At 44.3% G+C, this 19,444-nt stretch overlaps 1 protein-coding gene across 4 annotated transcripts in view; it reads right to left on the bottom strand.

Annotated features, from left to right (window-relative positions):
* FLNB (filamin B) overlaps positions 1-19,444 on the bottom strand; it is a 71,021-nt gene that overhangs the window by 10,430 nt on the left and 41,147 nt on the right. For 3 of the 4 annotated variants that reach the window (XM_036390794.1, XM_054516003.1, XM_036390796.1), the window contains exons 19-38: positions 18,669-18,786; positions 17,724-17,986; positions 16,533-17,130; positions 16,137-16,310; positions 15,595-15,757; positions 15,052-15,212; positions 14,202-14,369; positions 12,588-12,711; positions 12,173-12,329; positions 10,379-10,568; positions 8,311-8,558; positions 6,507-6,581; positions 5,691-5,793; positions 4,653-4,793; positions 3,026-3,154; positions 2,369-2,542; positions 2,057-2,215; positions 1,477-1,680; positions 758-910; positions 323-445 (exon numbers count right to left, since the gene is read on the bottom strand). In XM_036390794.1, the coding sequence (XP_036246687.1) occupies positions 323-445; positions 758-910; positions 1,477-1,680; positions 2,057-2,215; positions 2,369-2,542; positions 3,026-3,154; positions 4,653-4,793; positions 5,691-5,793; positions 6,507-6,581; positions 8,311-8,558; positions 10,379-10,568; positions 12,173-12,329; positions 12,588-12,711; positions 14,202-14,369; positions 15,052-15,212; positions 15,595-15,757; positions 16,137-16,310; positions 16,533-17,130; positions 17,724-17,986; positions 18,669-18,786 (3,625 nt within the window). The remainder of the gene's footprint in view (positions 1-322; positions 446-757; positions 911-1,476; positions 1,681-2,056; positions 2,216-2,368; positions 2,543-3,025; positions 3,155-4,652; positions 4,794-5,690; positions 5,794-6,506; positions 6,582-8,310; positions 8,559-10,378; positions 10,569-12,172; positions 12,330-12,587; positions 12,712-14,201; positions 14,370-15,051; positions 15,213-15,594; positions 15,758-16,136; positions 16,311-16,532; positions 17,131-17,723; positions 17,987-18,668; positions 18,787-19,444) is intronic. The other variant, XM_036390795.2, reaches the window with a different exon arrangement.

Here is a 19,444-nt window from a genome sequence, read left to right as displayed (position 1 = left end):
CAGTTTCCAGACAGCAGTACAAACATTTAACAGCCAACATGATCTCAAAACCCTGGAGCTAAAGTGAGCTGTGCAGCCCATTCTCCAGCCTGCTGTACACAGAATAAATTAAGGCCTCACCAGTATTTATTTTTTCATGTGTTGATCACGGTTATGCTTACTTTTAACTGTTTGAAAAGACACATTACCAGTGTTTCTTCCCTAAGCTATGTTAATATGAGGATGTCCTTACAAAACTTAAGTTTGTATTTTCCCTTTCTCAAGTACCCCATGCTATACAAGAGCAAGTTGTGGTTTTGGGGATAAGGATGTTGTTGCTTACCTGGGATTTTTAGGTTCAGATCACATATGCTTCCTACTGTTGCAACAGAAGGAGCCCGTCTTGTTCGTGTGATGCTCTCCTTAACTCTTCCTTCACCACTTATCTTCACACTGAATGGGCTGCCTGTAAGTATCACAGCAAGTCATTCCTTCTCTGCTTATTACACACAACACTGGGGCAGAAATGAAAACTTCCTCTGACTTGTAGGAGATTACAGGGGAACTTTTATGCCCAACTAAAAGTCAGGCCCAAGTCAAATACATGCATGTAACCAGAACAGTTTTGGATGCTTGCTGCCTGGGGAGAACCTCCTCAAATCTTTGGGACTTATGGTCCAAGCCAGATCACACAGCCCACCCACAGTTCCAGAGCACTGGTCAGCCAGACAAGACTTCTGTTGTACTAATCAAAAATTTCCCCAACACTTCTGCTTACCTGGAATATGTTCATCTGCAAATTTAGTGGACACAATGTACACACCAGGCACAGTTGGAAAATAGGACACTTTGCAAGTTCCATCTTCTAGATCTTCCGTTTGGATCTCTACCTTGCTGGGTCCTTCAACTGCCAGTGAGATCCCACCATAACCTACAATATAGATAAGTTAGCCTCAGATTCCCAAAGCTCTGCTCTAAATCTGACATAAAATAGTCCAAAGCTATAGCAGGTGGCAGTTGGTAGGTTTGTATCACAATGGGCACATGGGAGTTGCACAATGCCTTAATGGCACTTCTGTACTCCTAATCAGTCAGAGGCACAGCATGCATTCAGCTCCTAAAATTCTCAGACTATATCCCTTTTTTTAAAAATAATGTTGAAAAGTTATCTACCAAGCTAAAAAGTTATCCAAGGCTCCACATTAAACTAACAGGGAAATAACTATCTTCCTCATTTCCTTCTTGCAATACCAAGTGATACTAGAGCCAGCACCACCTCAGTGACAGTCCCTGTTGGTTGTAACAAAGACATGGGCCAGGACCTTACAAAGCATATTCTAAAATAGCACAGTCTGTGGTTAATAACTGACAGCAATGACTGTGCTTAATGGCAGCTGCTGCTTTGCAGCCTGTGACCTGGTGGCTTCATGCTGAGGGAGGCAGTGCTCTTGTGTACAGTCAATATACACCTCATGGTCCCTTTGTGAGGGCACTAACCAGCATCTCTCGTGTCTACAATGAAGTCACACATTTCAAAGGTTCGTCCTTCTACCAAGCCACGTCCAAAAACTCTTGCCCGCCTGGCATCCCCGATCTCAGACTGGACCACCATGATTGTCACAGGGCTGTTTGGTACATGGCTCCCATTTTTCTTGATGCTAACCAGATGTTCTCCTACTTCCCGTGGAATAAATGAGATGCCTACAAAGCAGAGAAATGTGAGAAATTTATTGGTTTTATTCATGTTATACTTGATTTATATGTCTTAATCACACCAAGAAATGAAATACTGGAAGAGCAGTCTCTTTACTCATGTTGAAGTGTTGCTCTCAAGTAGACCACAAGACCATTCATATATGCTGACAAAACCCACTTCAATTGCAACCTGGCACGTCACATGCAAGCGAAAACAACAAGAGGCCACTCTTCATACTTTTCTGTCTTTGGACAACTGTAGCAAACACTATCAACTACTTGGTTCAACAACATTCTTCTGGGAAGGAGCACAGAAGTCAGTCATTTTACAAAGCAAAGCAAACTGGAGTAAAGACTATCACAATAATCTCTCCGATCTTACCAATGTGGTTATTGGGCAGCCTCTTCAGAAGACAAGGCTCATCACGACCAGATGGGGCTTTAATGCTGGCTGTTAGGAGACTGAGATCAGTCTCATTGATATCCAACATGAAGTCAGCAGCAGAACCAAGCTTAACCTGAGACCGTCTTCTGTTATCATCTGAATACATAAAGAGAAATGAGTCACAAAACATTACAAGGTTAAGTGCAGAAGAAGTCAGAGGACTTCAAATTCCTGCCACAAACCAGGTTCCCCATGGTATCAGGGGTTAATTTTTAATATGAAGTGCTTCTAGAAGTTTAAACTTTATACCTGTGATCTTGGCTGTGAATGGACTGCCTGGAATGTGTTTGTCATTGTATTTTACCAGGATGCTGTAGTTCCCAGGTAGAGTAGGCAGGTATGTGACTGTGCATGTCCCATCTTTGTTATCAATGCAGCTGATCTCTGCTTTTGAAGGCCCTTCAATAGCCAAGTCCAGCCCACCTAGGAAAAAAGTAGAGTGGCACTTCTGTAAATCTTTGTGAACACAGGTCCAAAGATTTGGTTCAAAGAGAAATATCCAGTGCCTGGTACTGAAAATGGAGCTTAAATGTGTGTTTTCGAAGGACAGCAGCAAAACCAGCTCAGACCAGCCCACTAAGGCCGCAGTTCTATTCAGTCTTTAGATTTCCCAAAAAGTGATTCCACACCCAGTCATCATCCCCTAGATTTAAGCTGCTTTCAGTTTATTTTTAACTGAACAAATAATTTGCACCCAGTACCACAGGGTACATACATCTACTGCTCTCAGAAAGAGATAATAAACCAGTTTTTACAGCAAGTTACAGCCTGATATTTGCGTAAGTCATTTGTGCAACAACACAGAGATTCATAGTTGGACAGATGAATGTCAATCAAAGCCAATGTGCATTACACTACCAAGAAGTTCCTTGTTTAGGGTAGGATAGGTTTCAAGAACTGACTTACCCTCTCCTGCATCTTCTGTGACAATGGTGAAAGTTGCTGGTTTATTTGCAATCCCATAGATGAGGCCAGGCCCATAAGCAGACACACTGCCACTGTTGGGGTAATTGACATAGAACTGCAGAGGGCTCTCTAAAGGGGATAAAAACCAAAAAGAAGCACTTTTAAGGATGAGTGGTCTGGACTACAAGAACTGATACCCATGTTCCTGCACGCCCTTCTCATTATGTGCTATCTGAAAAACCTTACTGTGACTGTAATGCACTTAAAAACCAAATAAACCTCCATTTCCAACCTCAAAAGACACTTTTCCACAATTTGTGCCACATCCAGTCGTGGAAGAGTGAGTGTTACTCTAGTTACCAGAGATAAGCTTAAATGATGTTGTAAAGGGTCTTGTTCACTGCAAGTTTATTTTTAGCACATTAAATCAGAACATGACTCAGAAGCAGGCTTTCAGTTCAGGCACTGATTCTGAATTTTAGTAGCACAGAATTAGGAACTAGCACAGCACATTGTCTGACTCAATGAACCTGAACGAGCAAATTTGAAGGGTATCCAAGAATGCATTTGCCAGCCTCAGATTAGCTAAGCTGGTGCACAAGAACAAAAAGCACAGTCACTAACAATCAATAATGGTTTCAAAAAAAGACACAGATAGCTCTTCAGTCCAAAGTTAGATTTTGCAGCTGAGACAGTAAAAAGTTTGATTCATGACAACCTTCAAGAAAGAAACATTGTGGCACATCATCTCTCTATCCCAGCACAGGGTAATGGTGTTAGTGAACCAATACAGCAGACAGGTCAGCACTTAGAGGGGTGCTATATCCATAAAGTGCTGAAGAGACTGAAGCAGCACCACACAGCACTGAGCTCTGCACAAACAGAACCAGCAGTCCCTCTCAGGCAGTGCTGAAGGCATTTTGTCTCATATCTACACATCCCTCTACAGGTCTGCCCCTTTCTGCCCAGCCCCCCAAAGCCAGCATGCCTGGAGAACCACAGGGCAGCCACAGCCTCCAGGCGAGGCAGTGCTTCCACTGGGGAGCTGGGGAAGCAAGGACAAAAGAGAAATGGAATGAAATGCAGTGGTTTCTGTTTGTTAAGAAGCAGCCAGGAAGAAAGAAAGATTACAGCATAGAATGCATGTGTGTTTTATTTTATTGCAATCAGATGGAAACAGTAACTATAGTATTTCAACCAATCAGTTCTACCCACAGTTTTGAGATTTTTTGCCAATGCAGTTTTAAGGATAAACACACACTGTAACCAGTAGTTTTGTTGAGCACCATGGCAGTAAATTTCAACCTGAAAAACTAGTAGTTAGAAAATTGTATGTTTCTTCTTCATAATAAAATGCCACAAAAGCTAGCTTTCCCAAAACCAAAATCCATTTTAAGCCTGACTGGTACTATTAAACCACAATGGAAGCTCATTTGTGCTGGCATTTACTCCTTTGCTTTAGTTCTTTCTGGACTGCTTGCAGAGAAAGGGCAGCTGAATGATAAAATATCCTGGGCAGATCTTTCCACAGCATGTATGACTTAGCTACAGAACCTCACCAGGGAGCAGCAGATGCATCAGCAGGACTCTGCCATCAGATCTGCATTGCCTGCTTTGTCAGACTTACCTGGGATGTGATTTCCCATGTACTTTATGTGCATTTCATGCAGCCCAACCTCAGTAGGAGCATATTTCACTGTTACTGTGCCATCTTTATTATCCACGATATCTGGTGTATCCATCTTTCCAGAGGGCATGTGTACTTCACCTACAAAAGGCCACCATGGGAGTTACAGAAGGAGAAGCTGCCTGCTTCCCCTCTCCCACCCACAGAGAATTGTCTAGCCATTTTAAACAAGCATTCTAAATTGTTAAATTCCTTACCCACAGGCACAAATAGGAGACTAATGGGAACACTAACCAGACATGTTTTCTACTTAAGCTACATGAATACAAGGCAGTGGTAGACATCTGGCAAACAGTCCTGTGACCTTACAAACTCTACAAGCAGGGCTGTTTGCTGCAGCCACAGAGCTTTTCACAGCAAGCTGCATAAAAAGCACTGATCTACCTCGTAGCAAGATGCTCCCTCTTCTGCTGCATTTTTGAAAAGGAAAGTTTGACTGTTCCTTCAAGCTGAGACAGGCCAGGGCTTGGGCTGGGATTGCTGAACTAGAGGGCAGAGGGGACACAGGCCTTGTGTGTAGGAGCTTAGTGCAACCAGGGTGCTACTGGAGCAATGCTCTCAGCTCCCAGACCTGTAGAAGAGGGGTCACCTGCTTTGGAGAAGGTATGTGTAATAGGAATGCAGAATTAACTGCTTTATAGCATCTGCAGAAAAGAAATAATGGAGCTTATCAAGGATGCATGTAGCTGCTCCAGAAGGGAAAAAGCATCAATAGGCCCTATAGTGCAGTAACTCACAGCCCAGCACTGAAGGCCACAGCAATACACTAAGAATCCCCTCACTTAACTTAAACCATTGAAGGGCCATATCCTACTCATCCTCAGCGGGTGCCACTCAATGTGAAATTAAACAGCTATATTGCTGGCAGGATACAAACCTCCCACACACATTGTGGTCTAGACCACCCAGTCTGTTAGCTGCAAATGGATAAACACACTAACAAAAAGCATGAATCTCCCTGAGAGGCACTCCAGGTACCTGTTATTTCTCCTTTCCTTACAGCAAATGGGATAACCATATCAAAGGGCCTGAACCCCATGCCGTTCATGTCTCCAACGGGGACATAAGCTTCTTCTGTAACCTAAAGCAAGCAAAAAGATGGGTCACTTCAAAAGGGCTGGTAGAGCCAAATGAGCACTGAGCAACTCCACTGCAAGCACAAGCAGAAGAGAGTGTGATTATTGCAGCCAGCCAAGGACTGGGCTCCACCAGAGCAGTGTCCGGCCAAGCTCTCCTTTACAACACCACACCGCAGAGCAGAGCAAATCAAACACGGCGCGGAATGGAAGACATGCTGGAAAAAAGGAAGAGATAAAAATGGAACACAAAGGGATGGAAGACAATGTAGTGCACACAAGACCCAAAGTGGCTCCATCTGAAAGGATTTAGTTGCTTAAGGCCTGGAAGAGAAAGTGATTTTTAAATGGGGCAGAATGATTGCAACACAAAATGGACAAAAGAAACAAGTTTCACAATGCGACTCTGAACTCAAGACACTGTGATTTTACTGGGAAAACAAAGCAGTGCACTCAGGGTGCTTTTGCCAACAGCAGACATTTCAGAAGTGGAAGCTGTGGGTGCAATGATCCTCTTCATGTTTACATGAGTTTATTTGGAGACTTCCTTCAAGCAGCAAAGAAAAAAAAAAAGGTCTGGATCCCAAGAACAATTGAAACAATTGATGAAACAGAAAGAATGAACACAATGACCAGAGCAATCAAGCAGTCCCAAGAAGCAGGCTGTCATCTGAAATGGAACACAGATGGGGAGCTGAAAAATGTAAAAATTGTGTACCCAAGGGCGGAATCCGGGCGGGGAAGCGCCCACTGGCTCCTGCGACTGTGCGGCGACATCATCTGCATCTACAGCCTGGGCAGGGGTACAGGCAGGTTAGTTTTATTAGATGTTATTCTGGCACGGAGGCATTCCCACCTTCCACAGCTCAGAACACACTGCTCCTTCCAGTTCAACACCTTCCTCCCACTGTGTAGCCCTCCCAGTCCTCTTGCCATAGCAAAGACCCGATCCAGCCCTTATCCGCAGGCACTGGAGGAAGCCACCAGTGGCACAGCAAAGGGACAAAGCCAGTACGTGCATTGCTGCATGCTTGGAAAGCTGTGCCTGAACACTGGTGGAATTGACTATTAGAGTTGCTTTCTGATGGGACTGATGCAGTGAGGGAAGGGAAAGGTTTAAACCTAAGATGGGAGTCCCTGAGTGCTGTGCAGCATGACATGCCAGCTGGGAGGCAGGGGAGCCGGCTGCTGTGGGAAGGCTGCTCTGGTTCATGCACTTGGGTGAATGACCCAGCCCACAGCCAGCCATAGCAGCAAAGCCTTTCTTCTGATTCATAGCTGGGACTGCGTTGTCAAGGCACCAAATGTGTTTTCCTCTGGCGCAGCCGCTCTCCTCACCAAGTGTGCCAAGAGCACGACTTGCAAATTCCCATCTCTCACATTAACCCAACACGAGTGGCTGGGACTGACACCCACGCAGGCAGCTCCCCCAGGCTCAGCCATCCCAGTCCCTCCTGCCCATTTACACCACTGCAAACCACCCTAAAGAAATAACCCACTGGAAACTTCTGCATGGATGGACTCCACTGAGAAAACCAATGCAAAACAGAAATGCTGCTGTTTCAGTGTTCTCTGTCCCCAGCTGAGACACCCAAGTCAAACACATAATGTATCAGTCAGCTAGGAAGTGGGAATTTTGGCTGGCCAGGATTGGGCTCCCTGACCTCGAGAGGCATTTCCTGTGGTGAACCTTGAGCAGTGACCAAGGGAGTCGTTTCTCTCAAGGAAATCTTCAGACACCCACAGCAATCTGCCAGGATGACAGGTAGGAAGAGCCAGAGTTGCTGGCCCCAGGGACTTGCCCATGAGCCCCATCTGGACTCAGTACAGTCCTGTGATTTCAGGGATCAAGATGCACCAGAGGCTGCTTGGGCTGAGATTACAAGACTGAGAATTGTTTTGCCAACACAGAGAGATGCTCTTCACAAGAAGGGCTTCTGTGAGCCCTGAGAGGCACCTGGTCTGCTTCTAAGGGGACTGAGGTATTGTTTGCTAAATGTGGAGTACTGCACATAGGAAGGAAGATAATTAGAAGGAGGGAAAATTTGGCTATAACAGTTTGACTAGCACTTATAAATAATTTTTAAGTGTGAGCTAACAGTCTGCTTCCCTGGGATCTGTCAGCAGACCGTTCCTTATTTTGGGATCATCTTAATAAAAAGGGAGAGACAGAGAAGGCAGAGCACTGTATCTGACAATGGCCAACATAATTAGTTGTAGAAGCTGATTACAACCACCCTTACATCATTAAGGAAAAGAACTACTTGGTCAGGAAATGAAAAACAAATTTCTTCCGAAAAGCCAAGTCTTCATCCTCTGATGGTTTTTATCCCACTTCACTTAACCATATTGCCTGCTCAAAATAAGCTCTGCAAGGAACAAGGATTCATTAGCTCCTGCTAGCCTAATAAATATCTGAACACTTACACACAGAGTTAACCTATTGCTAAATAAAACACAGCAGCAGGGATTTGAGTGGGGGGTACTTCTGGAGCAGAACTGGCTAAGCAGAACTGGCTTACCATGACAGTGAAAGGACTGTTGGGAATGTCCACCCCACCAAAGCGGACATAAATCACATAGGTCCCTGGTTTGGCAGCAGTGTAGAAGATATCGTAAGTCCCGTCCTCATTTTCAACAACATCTGCTTCAGCTTCTGTCCCATCTGGCGTGAGGACGGTACACGTCACTTTTCCCTTCCCTGCTGATTTGGCGTCTACCACAAAACCAACCTCCTCACCAGTCTTCACAGTGGGTGCAATTCCAGGACCTACAAGGCAATTTTAGTTACAGAAAGTGTTCACAGGACAGTTTTCCCAGGCAGACTGCCTGTGAGGTGCCTGGGGAACATGGCACCAAGGCACTGGTCCCAGGGAGCTACAGATGTGGTTTTGGGAGCAGATGTAGAACAAGGGACATTTGTACAACTGGTCAGCACAGTGGTATGCTAGAGCTGGCTACCAGTTCTCCTTCTCCTCTGCAATCAGAGAGGCTGGATGTGAAGAGAGGAAAAAAGCTAAGTTTGAAGAAAGCAATGCCTTAACCCATACTCTTATCATCCTACTCCTTTATGCAGAGCCAGAGGCAATTTCTTCTGCCAGCAACTCGGCTGCACTGCTTTAACACAAACCTCTCTGTGAAAGCAGCTATAAAAGGGCACAGTAGCAGCCATGGCACACGTTCTCCACCATTATCCACAGAAGATTTTCCACTGTTCTGCCACACATCCCAAAAAAAGAACACCATGCAACAATGCCAAAATTGAAGCAATCAGATCTAGCTTGAAGAACACTGTGTTTAAATGAGAACTATTATGTCTTATTTGCAGTAGTACATATTGAGTACTCCTGTTTCTGATCCTCACTTGTTACCAGGTAAATGGCTCATTTTCAACTGGCAATGAACCTGCTGGTTTAATATGTTGGCAGTATTCCAGCACTTACTCCTACAGTAATTGCATTTCAGCTTTACAGCAGTGAATCAGAAGCACTTCTTGGAAATGGGAAATTTTAGCTGGCATCTGGCAGTAATCTCCATCTCAGTTACTTTCAATAGTTAGTGACTTGAGTTACTTCAAAGAGTATCAAATTTACCCATTAAGGCATCTTTTAAACAAATTTTGATGATATCTCTTGGTTTTTTTTATTATATCTCTTTTTTTCTTCCATTGTGTCAGAAATCTATTTCTGTTTAAAACAACGTGATAGCATCCAGCTTATGGACAGGCTTCAGGCGCACTTTAATTGCACAATGCCCAGGTCCAGCACAACGCCCACAGACTCTCACAGGTCTACAACAACAGATTAAGTTTCACTGTTGAATTTGGCCTTGCCTACTTTATTTATTTATTCTACAATCAAAGGACTTAATGTTCAGTGGTATTCTTGTAACTAGTTTGTGCCACTTCTGCTCCCTGCCACAGCCTCCTGGGAGGTGGGAGCACGCCACAGTGACCAGCCCAAAGCCACGTGATGAACACCCTGTGTGCTCCTACAGCAAAAAATCTGGAGAGCCCTACACCAAGGCAATGATTTTTTGAGTCATAGTAGTATCTTATCTTTAGGTTCTCTTCTTCCCAAAATCCTGTTCAGACCCAGGCCAATCTTGACCACACAGAAAAGCAGTAGAAACCTTCACTAATAACACCTAGCCTGAACAGGCTTTGCATATGACCAGCTATTTACATCCTCAGAATTAATTCTGTTGTAGCTTGCAATGAAAAGCTTCTTGGAATGCTCACTGTGCAAGGAACAAGATGCAGTGGACACACACATATGAGTTATTTTTAAATCAACCTCACTTAAGTTCTCAGCTAGATTTACTGATGCCAAAATAAGCATCAGACAGTTGCATCTGGCTGTTTATAACAACCCAGGCAGTCTGACAGATTTTGTTAGAGGCTGCAAGAGATCCCTGCTCACCCACAGGGTGGAAACTTCTTCATCTTTAGGAACACCCCTTCTGTAAGAGCAGCCAGACTACATGTGTCTCAAGCATGTCTTCTACACTCATCACATCTACTGTACCATGTTCAGAGGGCAGCCTTACACCCACAACAAACAACAGCAAAGAGAGGAGTCCAACACTCACCTGTGGCCAAACACTTGCTGGCATCCCCAGCTGGAGAAGCCCGGATCCTGTAGGGAGAGGCGGGGATATCATCTCCCCCATACTTAACGCCAATCGTGTAGCGGCCAGTTTTGTCAGGGACATAGGTGACTGTGTAAGTGCCATCCTTGTTGTCATGAATGTCCACTCTCTTGGGTTTGCCCTCTTGGTCCTGAGGAATGCAAACCAGAAAATTTAAGCGCTATGAAGGTTTTGAATTTCTTTAGCTGGACATCAAATCTGTTCACAACCACACTTAGGTGGGTCTCAAACAGACACAGAACTGCAGCTTTTTGAAGTTTAAAAGATATTTTGCTCAAAGACTTTGTAACAAGAACAGAGTATTAGGAGCAGAAAGATATCAAACCACATAAAATCCACATCAAACCATAAAATCATCAGAAATATCATTAACTACTCTTTGGTTGATATGAGAATGTTTATAAAACCAGCAAGCCATTTTAATGAACTTTATATTAATTGTAAGAAGTTCACACTTCACTGTCATACTGCTGTTGGAAATTAAGAACATTTCCCTGTTCCCTGAGGCACAAATGGGCAGTCACACTGTGTAGCTCTGTCCTGAGTAAGCATCAGGTAGCCTTGGGCAGCTGCTCCCTGAAAGGTCTGAGGGCAGGGGGAAGCATTACTGGGGTTTGCTATCAGCCCTCCTGCATGAGGCATTCAGCTGCTGGCACACTGCAAAGTCTACAGTTAAAAGCAGGTCTATGCAGCCCCTTCAACTACCATTTCTCATCAGCTGCAAAGCACAAAGCATTTTAGAAAGTCTTCCAAGCCTGCTTATAGGGAATCACATGTTGACTCAATTTTGTATTTTATGACTTAATGCTGCCTGGGGTACAGTATGAGCTGCAAAGGACTTGAGATTTTAGGTACAGCACGAAAGGGCTTACTTCTTTCAGGAAGGCTTGTGAAACATCTGATGTTCAACAGATCACAATAAGAAGAAAACAAATGCTGCCAGAAGGATCACCTAATGCACTTCTACCATAAAGGACTTGTAGAACTTGATCTTCAAAGCCCCAGCAAGGCTGGGAGCTCCGATAAGCATTTTGGATCCTTTAAGAGCACACCTGCACACCACAATTAATGGCAACTGCTTTGGTGCACCTGAGCAGGCATTGAGACAGGACAGGAGCAAGAATGCAGAAGGGCAAGTACAACCAGGCATACCATGACCTAGGCATGCCAGAGCTCAGCTATGTGCTCTATGGTCCACTAACCAGACACCTTTTCACTGAGGCCACAGAGTCCAGGCACCAGACACTTTGGAAAGAGTAGTAACAAAGATAAACCAAAACATTCCTGCAGTATCTCCTTAAGCAGCTCATGATGTCTGGCAACCTTGAGGGAGATGTGTGATCGAATTTATCATAATGTGATGCTCAGAGTTGTTGTTATCTCACGGCCTTGCTGAACTCTGTTAGAAGACTGCCTCCATTTCAAATGCCAGTATTTCCATAATCTTACAAGAAATTACTTATCTCATTTTGGGCATTTGCAGAGTGTAAGGTTAGGCAAGAGCCAAATAGAGTATATCTGATGATTTTAAGACAGAAGTTTCACAAAAGCACTCTCAAGAGCTTCACAAATGCAGAGTGCAAGACTTTGCTGTACCAGAGCTTAGTGTCCAGTCAGCAGCCCAGTCTCCAGGACATTGGGTATGTTAGGATGAAGCTGTGGACAATTCTAAAAGGAGAGACTCATGCCCACCTAGAAAACATGTTTCCTGTCCTGCTTGGTTTTGTTACTTACCGTGATCTGTACAGCCAGAAGTCCCTGCCCAGCATCCTTAGCATCCACAGCAAACTCCACAGGCAGGCTGGCTAGAATGCCATAGGAACTGAGCCCTGGACCACTTGCTGTCACCTTACTGGCATCGTATGTAGGAAGCACCTTCACCTTGAAGGGACTAAAAGAGCAACCCATTATTTTCCCTCCTCCCAAGTCAATGGCTGATAGCTGCTGCAGTACATGCTATCAGGCCTCTTACACTGTCTGCTGCAGGTGCAGTGGGCTCAAAACACCACTGAACCCCAAAGTCATGCAAGAAGCTGCACTGGTTAAATAAAAAGGCCCACAGCCAGCCTGTAAATGGTGCTTATGTGCTGGGAGAACACCACTGGATTGTTAAATCTCCAGTTCTGCAAAGTTTCTCTTATCACCTTACCTTCGAGGAATCTCTTCATCAGCGTATTTGACAGTGATCATGTAGGGTCCCTCCTGCATAGGGGTGTACACCACCGTGTGGGTGCCATCTCCATTGTCTACCACATTAACAGGTCCCACAACTCCTAAAAAAGCAATACATTTTTTTCTCAGCTATGCTATTAAAATAGTCATTTGCTGCACAAAGCTAAAGTATGGACTGCTCATTTATAACAAATTTCAATTTTTTTTTTGATGAAAGCAACAGGCATGGATCAATGATCAGCTTCCCTTATTTTACATTCAAAGCCATTGACTTGAGATAGATTTTTTTATCCACTGCTGTCTGGGCTCCCATCTTCTTGCTGTAAACAAAAGCTAGCATGAAAATACTGCAGAAAGATCTGCCTTTTGGTACAGTCCAGGTCAAGAGCAATTGCTAAAGGTGCATTGAAGATCTTTCAAGACAGAAAATGAGTAATGCTTATAATGGTCTGTACTGTCATTTACAAGATTACTTCGTATTATTGGGATTCATTGCACAGAATTGAGCTCTAAAGCCAGTTGGTGTACAGCATTCACCAGCTGTCTTTCACAATCAGGTGTTTAGAAAGGCAGGCTTGCTGCCTAGGCAAGAACACCCTGCAAGCTGCCAAAGACCTAAGAAAGCAGGATCAATTATTTCAATTTGCATTAAGTTAAATCTACAAAGATTATGTGACATATCAGTTCAGATCAACACACAAAGCAGTCTACAATTACAAGTTGGCTTTAAAACACAGAAAGGATTAGTGGTAAAGCAAGCACAAAAGAAATGTATATAGCTGCCATGCACAGCCTAAAAGCAACACCGTTGGTTTCCCACTCCCTCCTGCAGATGATTCTTGCTGCTGCCAACCGGATTTCCAAGAACCAAAACTGCCAGTAGTTAGCGAGAGTTCAAACCTGTCTCAGTGTCACCCTTTGGACCACCTTTAAAGAAATCCGAAATTGCTTTCAATGGGGAGCGCCATCCCTGGGAATCCGTCTCATCCGCTAGAATTAAACAAGTGTTACCTGCAGGGCACCTGCACAGCAAGACTGACACTCCAGTGGGGGGGCAGCTCTCACCTCCCAGCAAGGTGAGACTTGCAGCCAGCAGGTACTCACTGACAAGATACTCTGCCACTGAGACACGGCTTTCTAGGTTAATGCAAACACCATTAATGCCATCACTTGAAGGGCCTTGCTGTTCTTTGGGGGCCACTGAGCAATTTCACCATTATTCAGAGACTCCTGCAATCCACTGACTCAGGTTTCCCAAGTCACTGTTCACATGTTAGATTTTGGATTTACTTTTTGATATCTAAAACTTAACACACAATTGTTCACCGGTGATGGTTACACATCACTTCTCCCAGCCCTGAAGATTAGGCTAAAGCCATCAAAGACTCTGTCCAAAGCAGCACTACCTGGGACACAGCTCTCTGTCACAGCATGATGTGGGTCAGCTGCCAAGGGGCACATGACAGATGAACAGGAACAGGGGGAAATGCTCATTCAAGTGGCATCGCCACCTTTGCAGGATGGGCCAGAACCATGTTACCTACCCAAACACAGATATGGGCACAGCCAAATGGAATACTTTGGTTCTTACCTCTGGGTCCTGTCACCACCACTTCAAGAGGTGCTATTCCTGCCTTGCTGGTGTCCACAGTGAAGGACTGGGGGATTTTGGCTCGAACAGCTGTACCCAGACCTGGTCCTGCTATCTTCACCTTGCTGGGATCCACAACATCCTTCACAGGAACCTTGAAAGGACTGCCTGGAAGTTGACATGGTAAGTGTTAAACACTACAAGGTTAACAGTAACAGAGAAAAAAAGGTCTTCTTTCTCTACCTTTCCTTAGGTTTTTTTATTACTATTCCTCTGATGCAGGCAGGAATTACAACCCCACAGCCTCCACACTATCCCTCTGCTTCTGCAAAAACCAGAAGTGTAATGATGGTGCCTCTACAGTTTCACAGAATTGGTGTCAACCATCTGTGACCTATCTACTTCTCACACCTCAGGAAAAAAAACAAACATGAAAGAAACCAGAAGTGCAAATGAAGCATCATGGAGGCAATCTATTTCCTTATATCTTACTGTATTCAGTATGTCAACAAAGAGAATGGGAACAACAGGAAACATCCCCTCTTACTGTAGAGCAGGATCTTTAATGCATCCACATACCAAAGGGCTATTTTCCATAACCTAAAGCATTACACACCACTTGAATATAACACCAGTTATCTGTCAAGGGTTAGTATCCCTTTTCCTCTTCCACTCATCTGTACCCATCTGAGCAAATGCCACTGCCTTTTCTGCCTGAATTCTGAGGAAAAGCAGAAAGCCAAAATCACATAACATCCCACAGCACGAGGGAGGATGCAGCCAACTGAGAACTCTGAGTCCACAGTTTGACTTCATCCCTCTTCTGAAAGGCCTGAGCAAGAGCTCTTACCAGGAATATGCTCTCCCCCATACGTGATGTTAACATCATAATCTCCCGGAACGTAAGGAATATACTCGGCACTGCAGCTCCCATCTTTGTTATCTTTACAGCTAATTTTAGATTCTGAAGGTCCTTCAACAGTTATTCCAAGGCCACCAATTCCTGCCCCTCTGCAAGACAGAAACACATATTGTTAGAATCACCTGCTTCTAAAGCAGCTTTGTAGCCTTCACATGCTCTGGCTGCATTTTCATCCTTTTTGGAAATGTGGTATCCTGACTTCCAATGTTCAGCCTTCAGCATGTGCTGCTACGCAAAGCTGTTCAGCACTGCCTCACTCAAATTTTCCTAGAATTTTCTTCTCAGTAACTATCAACCCCTAATGTCAAATGTTTGCAGAGTAGATGATGAGGTAGCACACACAGTCATCAGCTGGACACAGCTTGGCCTTTTTATAAATATTTGTACTGAGTTTAGCATCCTGCGTTGCACACACCACTACAGTCCTCCCCCTCCACCAATATTCCTTCAAGATCAAACAGGCCCCATCACCTGGTGACAACTGAAAAGGCATTGGGCTGATTTGTGAAAGCTTCTGTAAGTCCAGGTCCTTGTGCCTTCACACGCGATGGATGGCAGCCCTCTGTGACATTCACTCTGAAGGGACTATTTGGCACAGGCACACCATCATATGTCACGCTGACTGCGTGTGGACCTGTTAAAAAGAGGCAAACATCTCCTGAATTTCCTAAAAATGCTCATGACTTAACATAGCTCTACAAGATGCTACAGAACTTAAATGTCAGTATATAGATAAGAGTTGCTTCATGCATTTCAGAAGACTTCACAAATGTTTTGTAACTGAGATTCCATCTACAAACTGTTCTTCTAAAGACAAGTTACCATGAAAGCCAGTTCTTCAAGTTAAAATAGAGCTACTTCCTGCAGAATTAGCTCCTCTGCTGGCAGACCTCTTGCAAAGATGCCAACAAGTTACTGGCAGACCTCAGGGGTTTGCCAAATGAAAGTGGTAGAAGAGCTGCTTGCTCTTGGTTTTCCCCTTTCAAGTAAAAGAAAACAAGCCCCGAGGTTACCCTTTTCAAATGGCGTGTACTCCACTAAATACGTTCCATCTGCATTGTCTTGGATGAGACAGTCTGTGCGGGAGCCAGAGGGGCTCGTGATCTGTGTCCTGATGTGCTCGCCACCAGCCTTCGTTAGAGGTCGAGCATCCACAGTGAATTCAGTTGTAGCTTCTCGGAAGACATCTACAGGAAATGTTTTGAAGAGTCACTTCAAGAAGTGCAATATATTCCAACAACAAAACATTTGGTGAAGCAGCATGATAAACAACTTGTTTGGGAACATGAGACTCCTGTCTGTCCAAGGATCACCATGGAAACACGCACAGCTTTTAGAACTTTCAACATTTAGAATACATGGAAAGGACTGCAAGTCCCACACATTCCGATAACAACAGTTAGTCTCACCTTTTCCTTCGACTCCTGGCCCAAACACTTTAACTCTGCTTGTGTCCACAGCTGGCTCCACTTTGACCCGGGCTGGGAATTTAGGCACTTGCTCTCCTCCGTATCTCATCTTGATTGTGTACATGCCAGCTGAGAGCGGCACGTAGGTAACGACATAGGTCCCGTCTTTGTTATCATCGATCCGCACCTCTGCTTTGGAGCCAGTATCTGACACCATGTCCACCCTCAGGTCCCCGGGCCCTGCTTCCGTGCAGTCGACATTCAGCAGCCCTGCCTCGCCTACTTTACCACGCTCCAGACCTGGGCCTGTGGCAATGACTTTAGAGACATCAAACGGCATTTCTATATCTGCCTTAAAGGGCGAACCAGGAATGTGAACTTCTTCAAAGAGGATGTTTACAAAATACTCTCCAGGCTTTGTGGGCAGGTAGGAGACAGAGCAGGTTCCATCGCCGTTGTCCGAACATTCAATTTTAGCTTCACATGGGCCTTCCACTGTCAAACCCAAACCTCCAGTTCCTGCCCCTTTGGTATCTATTGTAAATTGGGCTGGTTTCCCAACAAGGCCCCCTCGAAGACCTGGACCATGAGCTTTTACCTAGAAGAGAATATGCAGTTGAGCTAAATGGCCTTTTCCATGTTACCACCAGAAGACTTTCCTAGTTAGACTTGTTTGTATGTGGGACTCGCTTTACAGGCTCTTAAAAATACACAAAGGCACTGTCTCCTTTGCCACTCAGCCCTACATTTTACTGTAAAGCTGGTACTTCTCCAAAGAGGAGGCAAGGATATTTATAATCTTATCATAGCTGTTTTTATACAGCCATGGGAAATAAAAAGTGGAAATGTTAAAGTATTTGATAGCTGTACACATGTTTTTCTTGAAATATATTTCCTGGTCTTAATACATGAGAGATGCTTATCAGACAGACTTCTATTAAATTAGGACTGATAGCTAAATTTGCTACATTATGCAGGACATTTGCCATATTTTTGATTAGTTCAACATTTTTATCAAATACAGTGTTACAGGAATGAATTCTACAAGTCACAGAGGCTGCAGAAAGAATTACTGAGCACTCTGAGTAAGGATGTTCCTGGGTATGTTTTGGCCAAGATCAAGCCAAGTCTCATGCAGTAGCCCACAATTCAGGTATCAGTTGCTGTTACAGGCCTATTCTATTCACTCACCTTGGAAGGGTCTGGGGGTAATGTGGCCTCCACAGTGTAGGGGCTCCCTGGGATTGGGTTGCCATCATAACTTACATCCACCACATACAGTCCTTCTTCCCGTGGGATGTATTTTGCAGTGCTGCACTCCTTGCCCAGAACTGGCTCCACCAGACATGGCACAGCTTTCCTCGTAGGACTGGAAATATTAACCTCCAGTTTACCTTGCCCACCAGCTCCTTTGGTATCAATTACAAATTCCTGATCCTTCCCTACTTCCACTCCTGAAAAAGACAAAACCCATATTACATTACTTACTTAACATCAGACAGCGCTCCAAGGAGTCTCCCATGCACACATCACTGAGGGAGCAGGTACTGGCAGAGCCCTACCCAGTCTGCATACCTCTGTAGGCAAAAAACCCTCCCAAGCCAAACAACAAAAAAAACCCAACCAAAACCAAATGCTTTGATTAATTGACATTACAAAGCTATAGGGGAAAACAAGCCTCTAAGGTGTGGTCTGACAGTATCAGAGAGAGGCTCATTTCAGGAAAGCAACAATATCTCACCTTAAGCCTTAAAAGTCCTTCCACATTTGGAAAACAAAAAGACTGTATGAATGACACCATGCATTGTAAGAGTTTGATACATTTGAATGGTCATCTAGCCCTCAGGGAAACAGATTTCATCAGCGAGTGCTCTGTTCACCACAAACAACCAAACCCCAAACACATGTTTTCTCCACATTTCTATGTAATCTTAGCAAAAAAGAAAAAAATAAAGAAATCTAAATTGAAATTCTGCCTTCAAGAGGACCACCTAAATAAGTTTGGAGCTGGTTGATCCTCAGCTGTAGCAAGTTAAAAAGGAGATTTGTTTTGCCTTCTCCTGTTCCAGCAGGACATGTTGGCTATCACCCAGACTCCCAAGACCCTTCAGAGGCTTCCAGCCCACAGGTACTTACTGTTTTCAAGTCCATTGACTATAACTTTGCTTAGGTCTAGAGGAGCAGCAACGCCCACTGTGAAAGGGCTTTTAGGGATAGGATCACCACCGTAAGTTACCAGAACCTTCATTGGACCCTAGTGGAGAATTTACATGTTAGTTCAGTTCCTCACTTCACACAGACACAGCAACACCAAAGCAGTACATAACCACATCAACTAATCTATTTTATCTGGCCACAGCCAAACTTTCTGGTTTATGGACACTAAAGCTCACACCACTGCAGCCCTCCTAACTACTAAATGATTTTTATTTAATACAGGAAGAGCAAAAAAGACAGTTGTTTCCAACATTTAATTAGACTATATTCAAGCTTCCTGGCAAAGCCTCCAGCTCAGGCTGGCTCCCACCCCCCCCAGGTGCTCAGACCTGACAGCTGAATGAATGTCCCACTGCTCCAGACCAGGTATCCCCTTCCACCAAATGGAGAGGCCAAAGCTAAGACTGCAAAGAGGCCATATTATTACAGCATCTGAAATACCAGGGGTTTAAGCTCTACAAGTCAGAAAGATTAATGCTCTTGTGTATTTTGGCTGGAATGCTGCACAGCCACAGCAAGCTCCAGCCCATGATGTGTGTTCCTTTTATTCTATCCTACCGCAGTCCATATTTTAGCTATATTCACTGTTTGCTTACTTTTCACTCTTGGCTGGTTCTGCTCCCAAGTGAAATAATCATGGATGTTTCATGCAAGCTAGTGAATAGCTTCCATGATTATTTTTGGTTGTTTTTAGA

This window comes from Molothrus ater, chromosome 11, assembly GCF_012460135.2.
Source record: "Molothrus ater isolate BHLD 08-10-18 breed brown headed cowbird chromosome 11, BPBGC_Mater_1.1, whole genome shotgun sequence".
Classification (NCBI taxonomy): Eukaryota; Metazoa; Chordata; class Aves; order Passeriformes; family Icteridae; genus Molothrus; species Molothrus ater.
This window is presented reverse-complemented; position numbering and strand designations above follow the sequence as displayed.